The sequence below is a fragment of the Gasterosteus aculeatus genome, chromosome 9 (genome assembly GCF_964276395.1).
Source record: "Gasterosteus aculeatus chromosome 9, fGasAcu3.hap1.1, whole genome shotgun sequence".
NCBI classification, from domain to species: domain Eukaryota; kingdom Metazoa; phylum Chordata; class Actinopteri; order Perciformes; family Gasterosteidae; genus Gasterosteus; species Gasterosteus aculeatus.
In genome coordinates this window covers 18,249,022-18,267,787 of record NC_135696.1, presented here as the reverse complement: position 1 = coordinate 18,267,787, position 18,766 = coordinate 18,249,022, and the positions used below count along the sequence as shown (strand labels likewise).

Here is an 18,766-nt window from a genome sequence, read left to right as displayed (position 1 = left end):
ACTTTATTTTCAGAAAATAAAATGACAATTTTTTTATATATTAATTTCAAATAAATAAAAAATACAGACTACGTCAGATTTGAGGCCATTATAGTCGTTAAAGATCCGCTGTAATCGTTTACAACGTTTACGATAAAGTGAACTCAACAGACAGTTTTCTGTTTACACAGCAACATGTGATTTTTATTAATTTCTCAGACGTCTTCATCAGAAATACAGAGGAGCAATGTGACTTTTCAGTGTACAAAAGACTTGCTTGGGGTTAAATGAATGCCAACAAATGTCACATTTAATCATTTGGTGGATACATGTTTACATTATTATAGAAGCAACAAGGTTTAGGGCTTTGGTGGAGCACCGGGGGAAACAACATCACACCACAAAAGGTTTGTGGTGGTGATGTTGACCTTTTGGGGTTTTACGCGGTCTTCAGTCAGCAATGGTAATGGATGTTTGGCCCGTTACCACGGAAACCATCCTGTAACAAGGAAGCTGTGGTGGAAAAGGGCGAGTGCGTATTCAAATCCTGCAGCAGGCCGGTCGGATGAAAAGCAAAGGGCAGCCATTGTGGCGGGGGAGGCGGGGCTAGGGGTGTGTGGGCGAGGGAGGCGGGGCTAGGGGTGTGTGGGCGGGGGGCTGCTAAGAAGGTGGCAGCAGGGGGCATTGTGGGACCCACAAAGGACGACCCTGAGAAGTGTGGAGGATCGAGAATTGAGTCCAGGTTGGTAGGAAGTGCGTTTCTACAGTTGTGACATAAGTTGTCGTGTCCCGATGGGGCAAAAGTTGAGTTAAATATTTCAACCGTGAGGCAAACTTTATGCTCAAGACTTTTTAAATCGGTTTCGTTGTTTATAAAACAGTTAAAGATCAGATTATTTTCACCGATCACTGATTTTAAATCTACCGGAAGAGCAACTTGAGAAAATTTCAGCTTTTTTCCCCAGAGCTTTGAATATTGTTCAAAAGGGGATTTTTCATGCTCAAATTAAAAGACGTCTTTAATTACGGCCAATTAACGTAATTACTTTAGAGCTGAATTTTTTTAATTCTCAAATGTGCTTAGAAAACAAGCAAATTCTTTCTATAATTAAAAGATATCGTCTTTGAGTTTGGGCGAAATAAGCGTTTTGAAAAAATGTTGTACATTGTACATTTTTCACCGTTTTTTTTTAAACTTTTAGGGACCGTTAGTTAAGCATCGGTCGGATCAATGGAGCATCAGAAGCTTTTGGGCCAAACACACCCGGTGGCACGTCACACTCGGCCTTTTGTGTCATCGGCTCGTCCCCTTCATTTGCATCGCAGGCAACAGGAAGACACCCGGCCGCGTGTCAACACGCCGCCCTCTCTCACGCCCAACGCTTTCCACCCTTCATGTTTTAAAGCCATGTAAACAGATCGAGTCAGAAAAATACTATACATCTTTACATTATGTACAAGGTGTGTCACTAACCCGCTGCGTGCGATGGGATGTGCTAATAGCTTCCTACGGGTGATGGGCCGCCTCCATTGAGCTTTAAGGCCAAACACAGTCGCGGGAGTCGCTCCCTTCGAGGCGACGGCACGATGCAGTTTGAAAGGCAAGTGGTGTGAAAATGAGCAACGGGGCGGAAATGTCAGCGACAGTTTGCGCCTCTCGCGTCGAACCGTAACAAAGAGAAAAAGATCAATAATATAGTGACCCCAACGTGACCTTTGTCATTTATGGTGACTGACAATGGTGATTTTGCTCGTTGTGTTTACATACGCGTTTGTTTTCATCAGAAGGTCAACATTTGTTTTATTGCTCACATTTCCTGCTAAAGTCTTTGGATTGGGAGGCGTTCACTTAAACGTATTTCGCCCAATTTGTGCGACGTGATACATAAAGCTACTAACTTTTATTGTTAATATTTTCATACAAAGTATGGTGGTAATTTCTCTTGTGACATTCACAATGTGTCATTTCTTGCTACCTGCATGGGATACTTTGTCTGAATTTGGGGCCGTGCATTTAATAGATAGATAATATTTTAATCTATTTTATTATACGTGATTCTGAAAATACCGTTGAAACAGCAGTAAACATTGTTAAATTTGTCAGAATAACAGATGCTCTCTGACTGCAGCTTGAAAGCAGGATGTCGATATAATCACATGACTTCTGATCATTTCAATGCTTTTCTCTCAAAGCATTAGTGTTGATTGTGTATTAGATTACAGGAAACGTTTCCTACGTGCACGTCTACTCCGTAAGATATTATGGAGGAGTTCTAACACATTTACAAGCTACAGACACTCACATATAAGAGGTACAACGAGTACCACGGTCGGCTCATAATCTGTGACCCCATACTGTATATTGTAGTAATATTAATATACCAGGGATTTGTAAAAAGTGACATTGCAGTTTAAACATGTTCGTCAGCTCTACATCTTTATCATGCAGAGTCAAATCAACAAACTCTAAGCTTCCTGCTGGTACAAAGGCCACTGAGATCTTCATGAGGTATCGAGCAAAGGAACCAAAAAGGCAAAGAGAAGCAATTCTCTGCAGCAGTGAAACAAAAAAAACATCACAACAGCAGCAAGAGAAGCTACAACGCGTCCTGCAACCCTGAATGAGACGGAGCAGCATCGTGTGGTCGCTGGTGGTCACAGACACCAGCGCGTGCAGCGACTAGACGGCTGCAAGCAGGCAAAGAGGCTGCTGGGTAACGGCGCCGAGTCGCCATTTGTCCGTTTAGTTAATGCCCCTTAAAAAAAAAAAAAAAGGACAGGGAAGCAACAAAACAGGACGAGCAGTTCATTGCATCTTGCTCTTTGCAGCTGATCCATAATCAGCTGCTGGAGGATCCGTACGTGTGGGAATAGCTTAAGAGCTGTTCTTTCAGATTGGACACGTCTGCGTTGTGGAAGGCAAAGAGCAGCAACAATAAAACAAACCAACAGAAAGTTTCCATGGAAGTGCGTCTTTCTTCTGGTCCTTCCGCGGTGTCTCTCCCCCCCCCCCCGGGGGCTTTATTTCCAGCTGGGTTTAGCGCCTCTGCTGCCCGCCACCAGGTCTCTGTCGACGGACTTTTCAGAAATGCAACTGGTCTTGCGGACATCTTCCCGCGCCGGGGGCGGAGTCATACTGCGGTAGGCGCTGCGACTGGCCGCCTTCACGCTCTGCACCCGCCTCAGGTTGGTCCCGCGTGGCCTCTCCTCGCCGGCCTGAGCCGCGGGCGCCATCTTGTTCTGCTTGGCCGGGCTCTGTCGGGCGGGAAGCGAGGGGCTGCGAGACGGCGTGGAGGGCAGTGACGGGACGGACGGCGGCGCCAGCTCCTTCTTGGTGCGGGAGGTCGAAGCCACCGTGTTGCGCGCGAAGCTGGGGAGGTCGGCGGCGTCCTTCGCGCCGAGCGCTCGGCAGCTGCTGTCCTCGGAGGAGGCTCCGCCCTGAGCCTGCGCCTGCGCCAACGCTCTCATGGTGGAGCGGCACATCTTCTCCTCGGGCGCCGGCTTGGGGATGCTCCTCAGCGGCTTGGCACTCGGCTTGTGGACGGACGCCTTTCGGGGGGTCGGGTCGCGGGCCCAAGTCGAAAGGCCGCCCCCCGGGCCGCCTCCCCTGCGATCTTTGGCCTCGCCTGGAGGCAGACTGGAGGGTCGAGGAGGCCTCGCGGCCCTCTCGCTCCTCCTCCCCCCCGCTGGCGTGCTGTGGTCGCGGAGGGGCCGCCGCGTCTCACCGCCGCCGCCGCCGCTGCCCACCACCAGCGGCCTCTCCGCCGCCTTGCTGCCGCCCGTCCTCGTGAGCCTGCCGATGGGCACCACCTTCCTCATGCCCTGGCCCTCGCTGCTGGTCAGCGTTCGCACGGCGCGACCTCCGCCGCTCTTGGGCGCCTTGTTGGCTCGGCCCTTCGTCGGCGCCGCCTTCCGGCTGCCTTTCTGCGCGCCTGGTTTCCCCTCGGCCGTGTCGCAGCTCTCCGTGTCCCACTCCTCCGCGCCAGCAGACCGGGTGACGGATGCTGCGTCCGCAGATTTGGCCGCCGAAAGCTCGTTGGTTGACAGCGACTCCAAGTCGGAGGACAGAGAGACAGGAGCTCGCCGGCTGTCCTCCGTCCTCAAATGACGTCCCTCTTTCGTCAGAGACGCGCTGTCTACCTCGGAGTAATCCGAGGTGACGGAGCAGTCGGTTTCTGTGCAGTCTAGTGCATAAACCATCGGTTTCTTATTGGACACACTTGGATCGAGTGGGAGGGGCGTGTCGCAGGTCGTGGATGAAACTGTGCTGTTGTCCTCTTCTTCTCTCTCAAGAGGGACGCCGGCCCGTGTGGGAGGATCTATTTTCTCCCCCCAGGCCACCTTGGGATCCGGTCCCCTTTCCACAACGTTATCATGTAGAAGGATGTCCAGGTTTACAGGAAGCGACCGTCGCTCCTTCTCCAAATCAGTCACAACCACATCGCCCCGGTGGACAAAGTGCATCGGGTCACTGTTGTTGTTTGGACTCGGTAGGTCAAAAGCTTGAGGACCTCGAACTAAAGTGTGCGTGTCTACGCTGACGTTCATGTGGCCGCTGATCGCCGGCTCGGGGAGACGGGGGGACTTCTGAAAGACGCAGAAGGGACGAGGCGGAGCGCCGCCCTCCGACACGGACGAGCAATAATTGTTGTTGCCGTGCGGCTCGTTGTCATTCCGCCCGCGCGAGGAGGAGAAGAAGGAGGAGGAGGAGGAGGAGAACCTGGCCAGCGGGCCGACGGGCTCAGATGCTGCGCGCGGAGACGTCCCCTGCCCGTCGCAGCCCAGCTCGCGGTCGTCGTCCTGTCCCAAGACCCAGGGGGTCGTCGCCCGCTGCGCGCCGCGGCCCGGCCGAGGCAGGCTGTTGAACCTGGAACGGTCGGTGGGATTCCCGGAGCCCCCGAAGAGCTCCAGGTATCCCCGGAGCTGTCGGTCCGCCGCGGAGGTCGCGGCGTGGCGGTGGCGGCGGGCGCTGGCCGAGCGCCCCAGCGGACTGTGAGGGCTCTGGGACCTCTGCTGGAAGAAGTCCAGCAGGCCCTCCTTGGTGAGCATCTCCACGTCGCTCTCGCTGCTGCTCCGACTGAACCCGGCGCTCTGGTCCGCTGCCGACCAGGCGAAGCGCTTCTCCTCCAACTCTCGCAGACGTCGCTGCCGGGCCGCTTCCTTTGCCTCGCGGTCCGCGTTGTCCTGAGGACGCGAGAGAATGCGGTGAGAAGGCGGGCAAGAAGACAACGACACAAATACGGCTTATTGGATTCGGAGAACACATTTCAAGCACTTTTTTCCAGCTTTAACTCACTTAAAACTTTAAAACGTGTAAATTTGTATTTCCTGCCGTTTGGACCCGTTGACCTCTTTGTACAATATTCATGTGTTCCCTCGTGACAGAACTAAAAATACAAAAATGCTAAACCCGGAATCATCCTCTCCCGGAAAACTGACCTTCACAGCTTTCTTGAACTTGATGCAGAAGTCCTGAAAGATGCGGAAGCACTCGTCCAGCTTAAAGGTATCCTTGTCTTCACAGAAGAAGTCGATGAGAGCGTTCCCCTCTTTGCGCAGATCCAGCCGGCTTCTCTTCAGGTCCTGCAGCGTCCGCGCTGAACTCTGAGACATTGGGCACATGCATTTTTTATCAATGCACTTTCATGGGGATCGTCATCTGCAGTCAGCGGTGCCAGAAATGTACAGCAGCCTGGATCCAACTTTCGGTATATTATATATATATATATATATATATATATATATATATATATATATATTCCATAAGACCTTCTGCCGTCTCACCTGCAGAAAGGCCTCCAGCTGCTGCGGAAGCTCCGGGTCTCCTTGAACCTTCTCCTCCAGGGTTTTAATCCGTACATACAGGGAGGAAAACTCCGCCTCGATGTTTTCCACTGAGATTCTGCAGGAAATTGTCACACGTGCACCGAGACGATTATCACATTGTCGCAATAATGGTGCTGAGCGCGACACTATTTGACAGCCTTTGCTGCCACAACGTGCTCCATTAAAGGCCATCTCCTCGGGGAGGGAGGGATGATTCATCCGGTGCAGGAGCTGCACGGTCTCCACATGGAGACGACCTTGTGGAGCTGAAGGAGCCTGACAACAGCAGCGTCACACTGACTCTCAAAGGATTACAGAGAATAGAATTAATTAAGTAAATGTTGGAGTGACTGGTGTTGTTAGATAATATACATATTACAGTGTTTCTCATTCAAGATAGACGCTCAAATAGAAGTCACGTCGCGCAAGGTCTCTTTTCGTAATGATCACGTCTCCCACTTGCTCTAAAGTTCACCTGGAGGCGCTCTGGACGTCCTGAAGTTTCTCCGGAAACCTGAGCAGCTTCTCGTCTTTTTTCTTTGCCTCCTGCGTGGAGACAGAGTGAGAGAGGACGCACGGTTTGGGCATCATTGCATTGTGTTTGTTTATGTGTGGCCTCTCTTGGCTCTTCTCTGTTTCTGTGAGATAACTGCTGACGGAATAGGATAGAATAACATGAATATTATTAGGATGAAATCAATGTCTACTATGCATTTAGTACATGAACTTCTTCACATGTGTAAACAGAGCAGAGGTTTGACTTGATGCAGTGACCCACTGAGTAAACCCGCAACAACCAATAGCACTTAAGCTTTTAACACATATTCCATGTTGACATTGTGTCGCATGGCGTCTGGTTACACAAGACAGCGCAGCTCTTGGGAGGTATTGTGTGCATCATTTTGCAAAGCTGAAGCCTCCACTAACCATGGCGACAAAGTGCAGCAGGTTCATCCCCGGCTTGTTGGCCTTGGTGTCGGCCAACGAGAGGAGGGACGACAGCTTGAAGCCCACGGCGTTGCCCGCGTACCCGCCCTGAGGAGCACAGAGCGACCGGTCACACTTCTCACAGAGATACAGGGAGACGTTGATGGATAAGGAAGGAATCAGTTGACTTTTTGAGATATTTGCTTATTTGCTTTCTTCTAAGGAGCGAAATAAGACCATCAGAAATTGTAATTTGTCAATGCCAATGAGCGTAGCATGAAGAAAGAAGGGTGGCTACAACATGTTCATTTCTTTAAAATCGATTATTTCTTCCCTGCAGACAGAGCCTGGTCTTTATGCTAAGCTCATCAAATGCACAAATTACTTCACCTTAATATAAAAGTTTATAAAAGTACTTGTAAAAGAATGGCAGCTTAATCCTCTGAATCCAACAGATAGGATAATGATGTCAATGTATTAAGTGCACGTAACGATTGGACGACTCACGGCATTCATGATGTTTCCGGCCTGCAGCACCAGATGCAGGATGGCATGAAGCTCCTCGCAGCTCATCAGCTCTATATGAGCAGATCAATACAAACTCACTTAGAGAGAATGCACAGCAGATATCAGCATCGCATCACGCACTACTTCCCTTTAGCAGCACCACACAGAAGTAGGAAGAATGACTCATAGAAACGGAACACATACGTCTAAGTTGGTTTTCTTATTTAGGATCGCCGGGTCAATAGGTCCAAAACTTTGTCTTACCCTATACATGCAAAATATCTGGGTCACCTGTGTCAGCACATGTGACTGTATGTGTGTGTGTCTGTGTGTTGCTACCTTTGGTGGCGATGCGGACAACGTCGATATCGCGTCTCATCGCAGCACAGGAAGGGAAGAACTCTTCGCCCAGGACGATGGCCTCGATCCGAACCTCGAACCTGCCGGAGGCGAAGTGGAGACTCGGTCAATCTGAGATCTGAGGAGACTCTGATTGACCCGTTTGTCTGCTACGACGTTCTATACGCGTGTATGTCACAACGTTACTTGTTTAATACTAGTGACTACTAGTATTTTATATGTTATTACCCGGTGTTGTTTCAAAGAGAAGAAAAAAAAGGAAAAATGACAGGAAAACGTGAATTAATCAAATTGGAAAGGAACAGATGTAAATCTTTACAGGTAATTTTAAAATTTTGGGAAGAGATTACGACGATTTTGTTAATTCTGGTGCAGTGCAGTTTAAATGTAAGCCCCAGCTAAATGGACACACACAATCAGACACAAGTCTTTTGTATGAACACCTACGAATGAGGGACACGTTCTTTGGAACGTTCCCACAAAATGCAAATCCTCACTCACAAACCCTCCTGTGAGGCCCGTCTCTGCTTTCGTCGGCTCCCCCTTTGACTGAAAGTACACTATGCACACGGCATTGAAATGAACTCACCGAGGCACCTGGATCAAGAGGAACATAAAGGAATCCACCAGCGTCAGCTTGTCCGGGTCTCCTTTAAACGCCTGCAGCTTCTTGACCTGTCGCGGGGACAATAGAGAGACAGGAAGCTCAGCAGCCCGCTTTTGTTTTCTGCCCACATTCACAGGCTGTTACCGCCAGGTTGGGATCTGTTGACTGAAAGAAACGCCGCGCACTACTTAAAGAGATTGACTAAAAGCCCCGAAAAGGGGGCCTGGATGGAACACGGACCTCCTCTGCGTCGGGAAGGAGCTTCAGCAGGTCTCTGAGCAGCTCCGCTCCATAAGCCTTTCCGTCTCCCCGTCGGATGTCTTCCACAATAGAGCAGTTGGACCTGCAACACATTTATTTCCATTAGAACAAAGGTTAATAAACAGTGAACTACATCAGAGCTGCGTGCTGTTTGTCATATTTTAACCTAAACTCAAGGATTGTTGAGGAAATAATATATTTGTGTTCAAGCGAGGTGATGCTTAAGGAAACACTGCTGGTTAAATCAACACACTGCCGGATGATATTGAGAAAAGTGACACGGATAAAGATAGATACACATGTAGGACAGAGGATGAATTCAGATCAGAGCTGGAAAACAACACACAAGGAACATTCTGATGAGGTGCAGTATGGCTGACATTCAAATGTCATTAAAATACAGTGGCGAGCTACGCAAATACACCGTCATGCAAAAACGAGACGGAGCACACGTTTTGTTCTCTGCTCCACAGAAACACGACGCAGATTCTGGTCAAACACATCTGGAGATTTACAGTAACAATCCCTCATTAATAATGGAGAGATTGAGAATCAGAATAGTACGATTAGAGTAACTGAAAAGATCTAGATCCAAACTTCTCTCTGTTTGATTGGATTATTTGATGAAGAGATTCAGGATAACATCAGTGAAGATGTCGAGCAGGAAGGTGGTACATGAAGTACGACGGCAAAAAGGAAATAATCGCTGCCTTTGGATAAATGAGAAAACAGTGTCATACAGAAACTAAGGGCTGGTCACTACTTTCTCTCGTCAATACTTTTGGAGGACAATTTTCCAAATTGAACACAAATTCATCACCCAGCTTCCTCCTCAATCATCACGGCTTTGCTTTCATAATCTGGATGTAACTGCAGGAACACAGATGTTCGGTCCCATGTGCTGCTGTCCAGACGTATGGACCGCTCTAAAAACAAACTAGTGAAGTCCGCTTTCACGTCCTTCAGGGAGAGTTTTAGTTCATCCTAAGCGGGTGATGCAACTGCAGATTTAAAAGTAACATTGAGGGTTACAGTGGCGAAGCGGGCGGAAGACTTACTTCTTGAACTGCTTCAGGAAAATTCCCACATTCATCCCCCTCTTGGAGTCAAGGATGCTGATCTGAAAACCGACGAAAACCGATTATTTTCACATTGGAAGAAAGTAACATGAAACCTATACCTGTAATAAAACAACTAATGGCTCTAATATCAATTCCTGCCTCCGGTGTCGGCGGGCTCACCTCATCCTTGCTGCTCTCCTTGAAGGAGCGAGACCTGGAGACGCGTCCCGAGGTCCCGGAGGCCGGCGGCCCCCCGCGAGCGTCCTCCTGCTGCCCGAACAGCTCCTCCACGGAGCGCACGTCGATCTGATACTGCTGCTGCCGCACCGCCATCGTCCAGATGTTGGGCGTCCCGCGCACCTTCTCCTCCGGTATCGGCTTCCAGAAGAAGCTGCGCACGCGGCGCTTCTTCCGCGCGTTGTGGTTGCCGGAGGTCGGCGGCGGCGGCGGAAGGGGGGGAGGCGGGGGAGCTTGGTGCCCGGAGGTGCGAGGGGCATCGCCGACGGGAGGCGGGGCGGCGCAGGTGTGAGGGGGGGCGGGGTCAGAGGTGGTGGTGGTGGTGGAGGAGGCGGTGGGGCCGCTTCCCTCGCCGCTGGCGCTCTCTGGCTCGCTGGTCGCGGATGGAGAATTCATAACAAGCGTGGCGGGGACGAGCAGTCAGCATATGAGCTCTAACTGAATACGTCTCAACAGCGGTTTGCCCGTTTTGTTTATTTTGAATTATTTCCAAAAGGTTTTCCTCAATCTGCCGTGCAGAACATCAAAATGCCGCAGTGCACGTCCCCCTCACTGCCGGAGGAAGGAAGATGTCCCTTCATCTGGTCACAATGGAGGGAGCCCGTCCTTTCATTCTGTCCACCTCCATCATTCAGCCGGTCGTCCAGCGGGCGCAGCAGAGCCTTTGAAGGACGCCCCCCGGGGGGAGCGGGCGGGCAGCGGTGGCGGCGGCGGCGGCCATGGAGCTACGAAAAAAAAAAAGGACAGGATTATGGAGAGGTAGTCATGCATGTTGCCGTGGACAATCTGAGGGGGACATTGAGGGGTGCGACGGATCAAACGAGAAGGGGTACCCGCTCAAAGGGGCTCACAATAACGGAAACGGCTAATCCCATTTCCCCCTGTTTATGAAGGGCTTTGAAGTGAGGCTGCTGTGGTGTGTGATGGTCAAGAGACATTAGACCCACGAATCAGCTTCTCTTACACAGTTTGGTATCATTTTTCATTCAGATGGAGTTCTCATGTGGCGGACTGTAAAAGAGACACAGAAGCATTGCAGGTTAGAACAAAAAGTCTCATTTAAAAATGGTACGTAGCGCAAACTGTGACGCAATTGCATCATCAGTAAATTTGTCAAAGAAAAAAAAAAAAATGTAGAAAGCGATTTATAAAAGGTCTGTTTGTGTGTCTATTCCCAGCTCCAGTGTTAGTTCATTTATTTCATTCATTTATTTCTGGCAGAGGCAGTATAAGTGTAATCAGGCAAAATACAATAATTATTAAAAAGATAGCGAGATATCCGTATTTAAACCAGAGAAACTGATCCTACCAGCATATACGACTGACTTTAGTTTCATGGAAAACAACCAGCCGTCTCTTATGTATTCAATCCTCACCATCTGTTGCCATAAAAGCCTGTCTCCGTAGCAACGGCAATAACAAACAACACGGTGCGCCAGAAAGGAGACGAAATCGGTAGAATTTGTTAAGGTTGTTCTGCGAGGTCAGATTGAAATAGCACATCGCACGTGAGCCACTAAAAAAGGATCAATTAATCTGTGAACTACACGCTATTCAAGGATGACATTTCTCTGTTGACTTGGCTACAGTTTAGATCCAGATCAAAATTGTTAGGCCTACAAACCCCCGCATGCGTGGCCACTTTCTGGCTTCCAGAGTCAACTCTGCACCTTACAAAATTAAAATATCTTTGCAGGAACCGCTGATTCGCCAGCGGCCCGTTGCACCCGATACGCAGGGATTATGTATAATGAATTAAAGCCGACGTCACCAACGGCCTCACGTTGCCGACATCGGCCTGCACACTCAGCGGGACCGAACCGTCGCCCATCACTAATTCAGCAGACTGCGAGAACATCTGACCGCACGCTGAGAAACATCTTCTTCTGTGGTGTTAACAACGCGGCCACATGTAACAGAACTAAAAGAACAAAGAGTCTCAAACGCTGAAACGTGCTCTTCACGTGGCCTCGCGTACTTTCGTCAGCGGTCTTTGCTTTCATAATAAACACAGAGTGACATACAGAGGCCGGGTCACTTTCCTTTCCTTGTTCTATTAAAAGAAAAAACCCATTTGGGAAAACTGAAATGGGGTTTTAACCGGAGGTAACCGCCAACGATGCCTGCAGGGGAGCCGCCTCGCCGAAAACAAATATAATCCGCCCTCGCTCGCAAATTCTGGATGCTGAAGGTCAAGGCGCCACCGGCTTCTATAATAATCCCCCGTTGCCGACTTCCAGTTCGGTTTCCTCCGGGGGTCAGGGGGCCACCACCCCCCCCCCGATTCACTGTCACCGGCGGGGCAGAGAGGTGCGCTCAGTGGGAATTTGCCCAGTCGCGCTGCATCATCGTTACCTCGGGAACGCTCGTTAGCGGAGAGGCGCTCAGCGGGACGTCGCTGTCAGGCCTGTTTGTTTTTGATCTCTACTTGTCCAAACGCAGGAAGGGGGGTCGAGGGGTCGGGGGCGGGTTTTTACATTTTCTTTTATAAAACTGCAACTACAAATTGTTGTTTCATTTTCTTTTTGATTGACAGACTAATTAAGCTTAGCAGGAAATCAACAGCACTCCTTCTGATTCAGCCTTCCAGTTGAGGATTTGATTGTTTAGGGTTTTTTTCAGTCAACTGTTTGTGTCTCTACTGTCAGATAAACATCACTTATTGGACGGAAGTAAACTTATTGGTAACTACACACGGATACACACTTGCATTGTGTGTTTATGTGACACTCAGCAGCGAAACTTGTTTCCAGGCAACTTCCTGGATGAAAAAAAACCCCGGCACGTCCACATCTTCCACTCTCGATTTATCCCTCAAGTTGCCCACAACTCAAAAGATGTTCAGTCTAAAAATGAAAATATACTGTAAAACACAGTCATTTAAGACGGGGGAGTGAGGCACCGTTAACTTCCCACGTCTTGTTTGCCGTGGAAAGGACACACAAAAGGAGCGTTTTCCCCAGAAACAAAAGGCACACTCGCCACCGCTGCCCAGATACCAAAGACAAAAGCCCCGCTCGGCCAACAAAGCTCCTCTCCCACCCAGAGGAGAGGACACCTTTTAGGCGAGTGACAGATGTTTGCAGTGCGGCGGCTCCTCGGCAACAGAGGGACGGCAGGTCGGCGCTCTGGTGCAGCACGTGACACGCGTGACGGAGCCGTATAAATCTGCTCTGTTGTCATGAATAAAATGGACAAATTGTGCTTAAGCAACCCGCTAAATAAATACAAAATGATCCGGTGACCTGCGGGTCAGTTATTACCTCGTGCCCCCCCCGATCCCCAGAACAAAACCCGCAGCAGCAGCAGAGAAATCCGTCTAATCGGGAACCAACAAGGAGCCCATTATTCAGCAAATCCTGGGTTTATCAAATACTTTGAGAGCCTGAGCGCTTGGTACCTCTGTGACTGTACTTTCCGAGTGAAGCCCGGCAAAACAAGAACCTTTAAATGATTCATGTCCGCATGACTAAAGTAACCTCGCTTCTAACCCGGGCCGAGCTCCGCTCAGGTGTGCACCTGTGGACGCCTGTGTGCACTCAGCGGAACATTCACGATGAAGGAAGCAACACAAAAATTAAATCTATAAGAATTAGACGTCATAAATTCATCTAAAAACACATTACAAGGCATCTCATAACTCTACATCACTGACACCAACAGAAGAGGAACAATTTCTAAGACCTGTGATTAGAAAAATAGCTCTTTTCTGTTTCTGTTCCATTTCATCCCCTTTGAAGGACTAAATTAGCTCAGTTTCACCTTTAAAAAGTTCTAGTTAGAGTTCGAGACACAAAGCAATCAAGCGTTGAACCATTTGGGCAAATACATCAATGAGCATGTCAGTTCTTGCTCTACGAGCTGTCAGATGAGATAATCCTCATCATGGGAGTCTCCTTCATTTCCTCTTTGAAACCAGCCCGCTTAGCTTTCGACTTTTGTTCAAAACGCTGGTAAGAGTCCCAAACGCTGCTCCTCCCGGGCCCTTTGTTTCCTGAACCGTCCCTAATTTAATCCATGACAAAAGCAGGAAGTCATTATTTAGTACCAAAGAGGGAACTCTGATTAAAACTGCTCTAGTAACCCTAAAACGAAGTAGCAGGAGGAGTCGGGCCGCGAAACTGCGAGCCGGCGAGCTCTACGTGGAGGATTAACGAGGCCGTTTCTTCACACTCAAATCTGCAAAACTGGTGCTGAGGGGATTATTACGCCGTGTTATGCGTCTGCAGCGAGGAGGCCAAGGTGCACAACTTACCGAACCTGCCCGTGTGGAAGAGGATGGATTCTGTGCATCTCGGATGACCTCTGTGTTTCTAATAAAGTGACCTGTCTCCTGCAAACTGCATTGCGTTGAAGTGGGCACAAAAAGGTCCTGCTTGATGCTCCGTGCAATTGAATTTGCCTTAAATAATAAAAAAAAAAAAACTGTCCTCAGCCGGGTCTCACGACACTCAATTCCACAAACAACAGGTCGCAATCTCTGTCCTCCGTCCTCTTCCTGCATCAAGGTGTGAGAGGAAAGCGCCGAGCTGGAGGTGACGGGGCTGCCTTTTTTATTTCATAATCCAGCAAATAATTCCAAAGGATCACAATAAGATGCTCATCATGTTAAGGCCAGTTGGACAACAGTGAATCACGTCGCGTTAGTCGCGCGTTCTCGTGGCAGCGATGTGGGTTTCCGGGTCACGTGGCGCAGTCTGAGAAGTACGAGCACTTAGCAGGCTATTTGGAGCTCTTTCTGATTAATGATCATGTCAAATGAGGATGTCATTGTCGATCATCGACTGACTGAGCTTCTCTTTATGGGCCTTGGTCACGCTCCGGATTACAGAAAATGTCCAATTACGGATGGTGTGTGAAGCTCGCATGCATTAAAATTACATTTTAGTTTGCCGCTTGTAGTGTTTAACAGAGTAGCTCGTTGTGGATCTCAAAGCAATAGTCAGGTTAAATAGCTTTCATTCAAGTGATAAAGCACAACATCAGGTCCTTCATTGGAGTCAAAAGATGCATTTTGCATCAGCTCGGCATTAGACCATGTGATGAATAACAATCTGGTGGAGCGGCCTATTGTAACAGTAACACCTGCAGAGCCAGAGACGGAGCGTGTGCAGATGCAGTTGCCCCAAACACAACATATCCCCCAAGCTTAGCGTGAATCTGCTAATAACAGCCCGAGTCTGAAACGAGGGCCTCAGATTTGGAAGATTAAAGCTGCCAGTTTGCAGAACACGCGGCGCTGCTCCGTCAATGACTGTTTAAAAAGGCTTCGGCTAAGACTAATATGAAGGAGCACCTCACCTGTAACACCGGTTGCAGCCTGCCAACCTGTAACTGAGGAGGGAATTCATCTAATCATACAACCAACAGTTAAACCTTCCTAAATCGGACTCAAACAAAGGAGGAATCTGTACTTTTCCTCTTAAACATCTGTGTGTTTGGTAAACAGCTGATGATAACGGCCTGAAACGTACTTAGGAGAGCATTTCCAATCCAGCTGAAACGATAAAGGGACGACGATGTGATTCAAACATCTGCTGCTCGCACTCACAGAGTGAAGGAAAACAACTGAATCTTCTTTAGGTCAAACTTCAACAGCCTGGATATTAAAAGCTACATATGATAAAAAAAAAAGAATATAGAAATTGTAAAAGGCTTTACTCACAAAGAGGAAAAGACAACCAGGTGAAACCAAACCCGCTCGGGGGGAGAAATGACAAGAAGGGGGGAAGAGATGCGACACCATCTACAAAAACAGTTTGTTGCGCAGTCGACAGGCGCTCGGTGTCCGGCACCGCAGCTCACCGCCATGCCGCCGTCACCTCGCCGGCTCGGCCCTCCGGTCGTTGCTGCAGCATTCGGAGCCCGGATTCGTGCTTAAACCGACCGATCCGCAGCGAGGTTATTTACTATCGGTACGCGAGGGTAACGGACGAAGCAGGTGTTCAAGGTCACCGTGGAGACGGCAGCGGGGGAAACATGGAGGAAATGCAAACATGTTTACATGTCGGTGTTTGCCCCGAGGGCTTCATTAGGACAACGTTTGATACCCTGATACCAAAAATACTCCTAACAGGCACACGAGTCACATTAAAGACCCTGGAAAAGCAAAAGGAGCCACAATCATGAATCCCCAAAACTATCATCTGACAAGATGGGGAGTATTGGAATATTGTTCGTCATTAATATAAGTCCATATGTGTCAGGTTGTGTCATTGTGTAGCGGACACATCTGGTGGGGGGGGGGGGGGGGGGGGGCGGAACAGGTGGAAGTTCTGGGTGGGACTTAAGAGGCCAAAGAACACTTGGATCGGTTTCCTCTTTTCACGGTTTTTTTATGAAGGACTAAAAGTGCATTTATAAAGACTTTGGGGGAACTAAAGACCACTCGGGTCGACACCAAGTCGGCGACAACTATCCGGCCTCTCTCTCCCTCTCAGAAATAAATCAAGCCCCCACCCCAAGTATCGTCCTCCCCCGGGGATGACGTCAGAGAATTAAGTTTTCTGTGTTGCTCTCGGCTTCCACAGCAACCGGGAGGGGGTGGGGGGGACACCGCCCTCTTCCTTGACCTGACCCGGGGAGAAACAGGGGTATTGTCCCCCACACTTGAATGGCTCTTGCGCTCTAATTCATCTCAGCGTGTATAGTAGTGTACAAAAGGCCCCCAAGGAAGCCGGGGGTCTGAGGCGCAGTCAAAACCAAAAAAGGGGGGGGGGGGGGGGGGGGTGCAGAGTCATAAACGCCACACAGGCCGAACTAAAAAGGGCCGTAAGTTCTGTTGGTGAATCCATGTCAACCACCCCCATACATACCCCAAACACTGCTTCTTCAACGTGGGACAATAATGGCAACAAGCAAACAGAACCGCGTTCGACCTTTAGAGGCAGCGAGACAAATTCATCTGAGGCACCATGAAAAGGAAGTGACTATAATCAGAATTATAGTTATTGAAGTTCAATCTAAAGCCGTTTTATTTAGGAAAAGTTCTCCCATGACTGTGGCTATTTTTTGTACCAGGAATATTGCATTCCAAACATAGAAGCTTCAGTCGTCGGCAAAAAGAGAATCTTAACTTAAAAGTGACAAATGGAAACTGTTAATCCAATTTTAAAAAAAACTACCAGATTACAATTAGCAAAACATGTGACAATGCAACACAATTAAAACATGAAAACTCCCTAAAAACAATCTCATTACTCCATATATCCGTTCTACGTTTCTGTGCTTGAATCACACTTTTAGCGACTTAATTTATTGATTTAACACCTTTTGATTTGATCGGCAGAATCAAATTGATGGAACGACACAATTGTTGAATGGCGTCTCGGTGTGAATATTTATCAGGTGCAGTAGAGCAACCGATTCAGGACCCTGACCGCACTAAATCTTCGTTATGATGTAATTGTGGAGCTGGACTGCATTGCAGGACCCCCCCTCCCCCGCCCCCCCGCTGTCCCCTTCAGAGCGGACAGACGGTCAGCAGCAGGTCGTTACATATCTCCCATCCTCACGCGCACACGCAGCGTGACGCGGCGGTAACCTCCCCGCACGACTCACCGGAGGAGATGGAGGTGCTCCCCCGGGGGGCGGGGGGGGGGGGAGGGGGACACTTTCCGCGGGGTAAAATCCTTGGTGCGTTCCGGGGAGCGGGCTCCGTCCGTCCTTGCAGCGGCGGCACACGGCGGTGTTGTGAGCTTCCGTCGTCCGTGGTAGGGCCAGGTGGAACAAGCGCGCTCACGTGTCCCCCCCCACCCCTCCTGCGCGAGCACAAAGCGCGGCATGTGACCACTGGCGCGAGCGGCCGGTGATATCAGGTGCGTTCACTGGGCGACGTTTGAGAGCCGCTTTTACTCACATGCTGTTATTAAGTCAAACGTGTTGGTACATTTTATACGACTTTACAGCTCTACACATTTAACGAACCCAACTCGTCTCACGAAATTGCACTTTCTTGTTCTGAGTTTATGGTTGAAATGCACGTGTTGGAAGTCAGCTAAATGACACGTAATCTCGTTTTAGAGGGAGATATTTTACTTTTTACTCCATTGCATTTATGTGACAGTAGTTTAGATCTGCTCCATCTGGATTAATTGTTACAGTGCATTCATGTCATTGCATCTGTAAAATCTGCATATATGTGTGTGTGTGTATAAAGTAGTTACCCCTCTGAATGGGGTTGATGCCCACTTTTCACTTTCACTAAAGTGCACAATTTAAATTTAGACTAAATGTATCTGCCATTGGTCCTGAACACAATAAAGGCTTTGGATAATAATCAGTTTGCTTAGATTTGAATCAAACTTTTAGTACAATAGGCCTACTTGTCTGAGAGACGTATTGTCCTCTTATCCCATTTATCCAAAAACAGCCTTGTTTCAGCTTCATCATGCATTTTATGAAAGGATCAGATTTGGACCATTTAGTATTTCCTTCATGGCCTCTATTTTCCTATTGTCCATCATTGTGTTTGTCCTTCCTTCTCTTTTTAACATTGAGGATTCATCCAAACTTGGGAGATTAAACTGCAGAATATTGGATACTTAAGAACATTTTACTTTTAACTAAACAATCTGAATTGCTGCTGCTGAAGTAGAAAAGGAAATATCATTGCTGCCTAAATACTATAATTTAACCTCTAACGATTATTGAAATTAAATGATTAGAAATGCTTTAGAAATGATTTCCAACTTGCAGTTTGAAATCTATTTCCTCAGCGACGTCTTTTGACTTGATTGACACATTAACACATCACCTCGCCTGTGACCGACCTCCTCGCGGCTTCCCTGAGGATTAACCGCATCCTGCAGAGCTTACATTGAGGGTGTGGCAGGGACGTGGTGGTGAAAAACCTAAAAGCACCTGGACTTAAGTAAACACAAGTCATTTGAATCCACATATCAACGGCCTTTAAACCACCACTGAACAAAAACCAGGACGGATGCAGAAAGAGTTTAACTGGGGACATCAATGCAGAACGTAGCGGGGCGAATCACAGGCA

The 18,766-nt window shown here is 48.7% G+C and overlaps 1 protein-coding gene across 1 annotated transcript; it reads right to left on the bottom strand.

Annotated features, from left to right (window-relative positions):
* Positions 1-154: 154 nt before the first annotated feature.
* fhdc1 (FH2 domain containing 1) lies at positions 155-17,519 on the bottom strand. The gene is made up of 12 exons (XM_040187380.2): positions 17,326-17,519; positions 9,709-10,490; positions 9,526-9,587; positions 8,447-8,549; positions 8,189-8,274; positions 7,579-7,679; positions 7,240-7,310; positions 6,733-6,840; positions 6,281-6,351; positions 5,764-5,881; positions 5,419-5,583; positions 155-5,163 (listed from the first exon to the last, which is right to left on the bottom strand). Exons 2-12 carry the CDS (start codon positions 10,159-10,161, stop codon positions 3,001-3,003), a joined length of 3,501 nt encoding a protein of 1,166 aa, XP_040043314.2. The 5' UTR covers positions 10,162-10,490; positions 17,326-17,519; the 3' UTR covers positions 155-3,000.
* Positions 17,520-18,766: the final 1,247 nt, after the last annotated feature.

Bases quoted from the DNA above. Each gene is read 5' to 3' on its own strand.
- fhdc1 (XM_040187380.2), bottom strand. From the start codon at position 10,161: ATGAATTCTCCATCCGCGACCAGCGAGCCAGAGAGCGCCAGCGGCGAG. The intron at 8,275-8,446 runs GTCCGTGTTCCA...TCCCCGCGACAG, and splicing joins TCCTTCCCGACGCAGAGGAG to GTCAAGAAGCTGCAGGCGTT. The intron at 7,680-8,188 runs GTGAGTTCATTT...CGCCTCCGGCAG, and splicing joins CTCTTGATCCAGGTGCCTCG to GTTCGAGGTTCGGATCGAGG.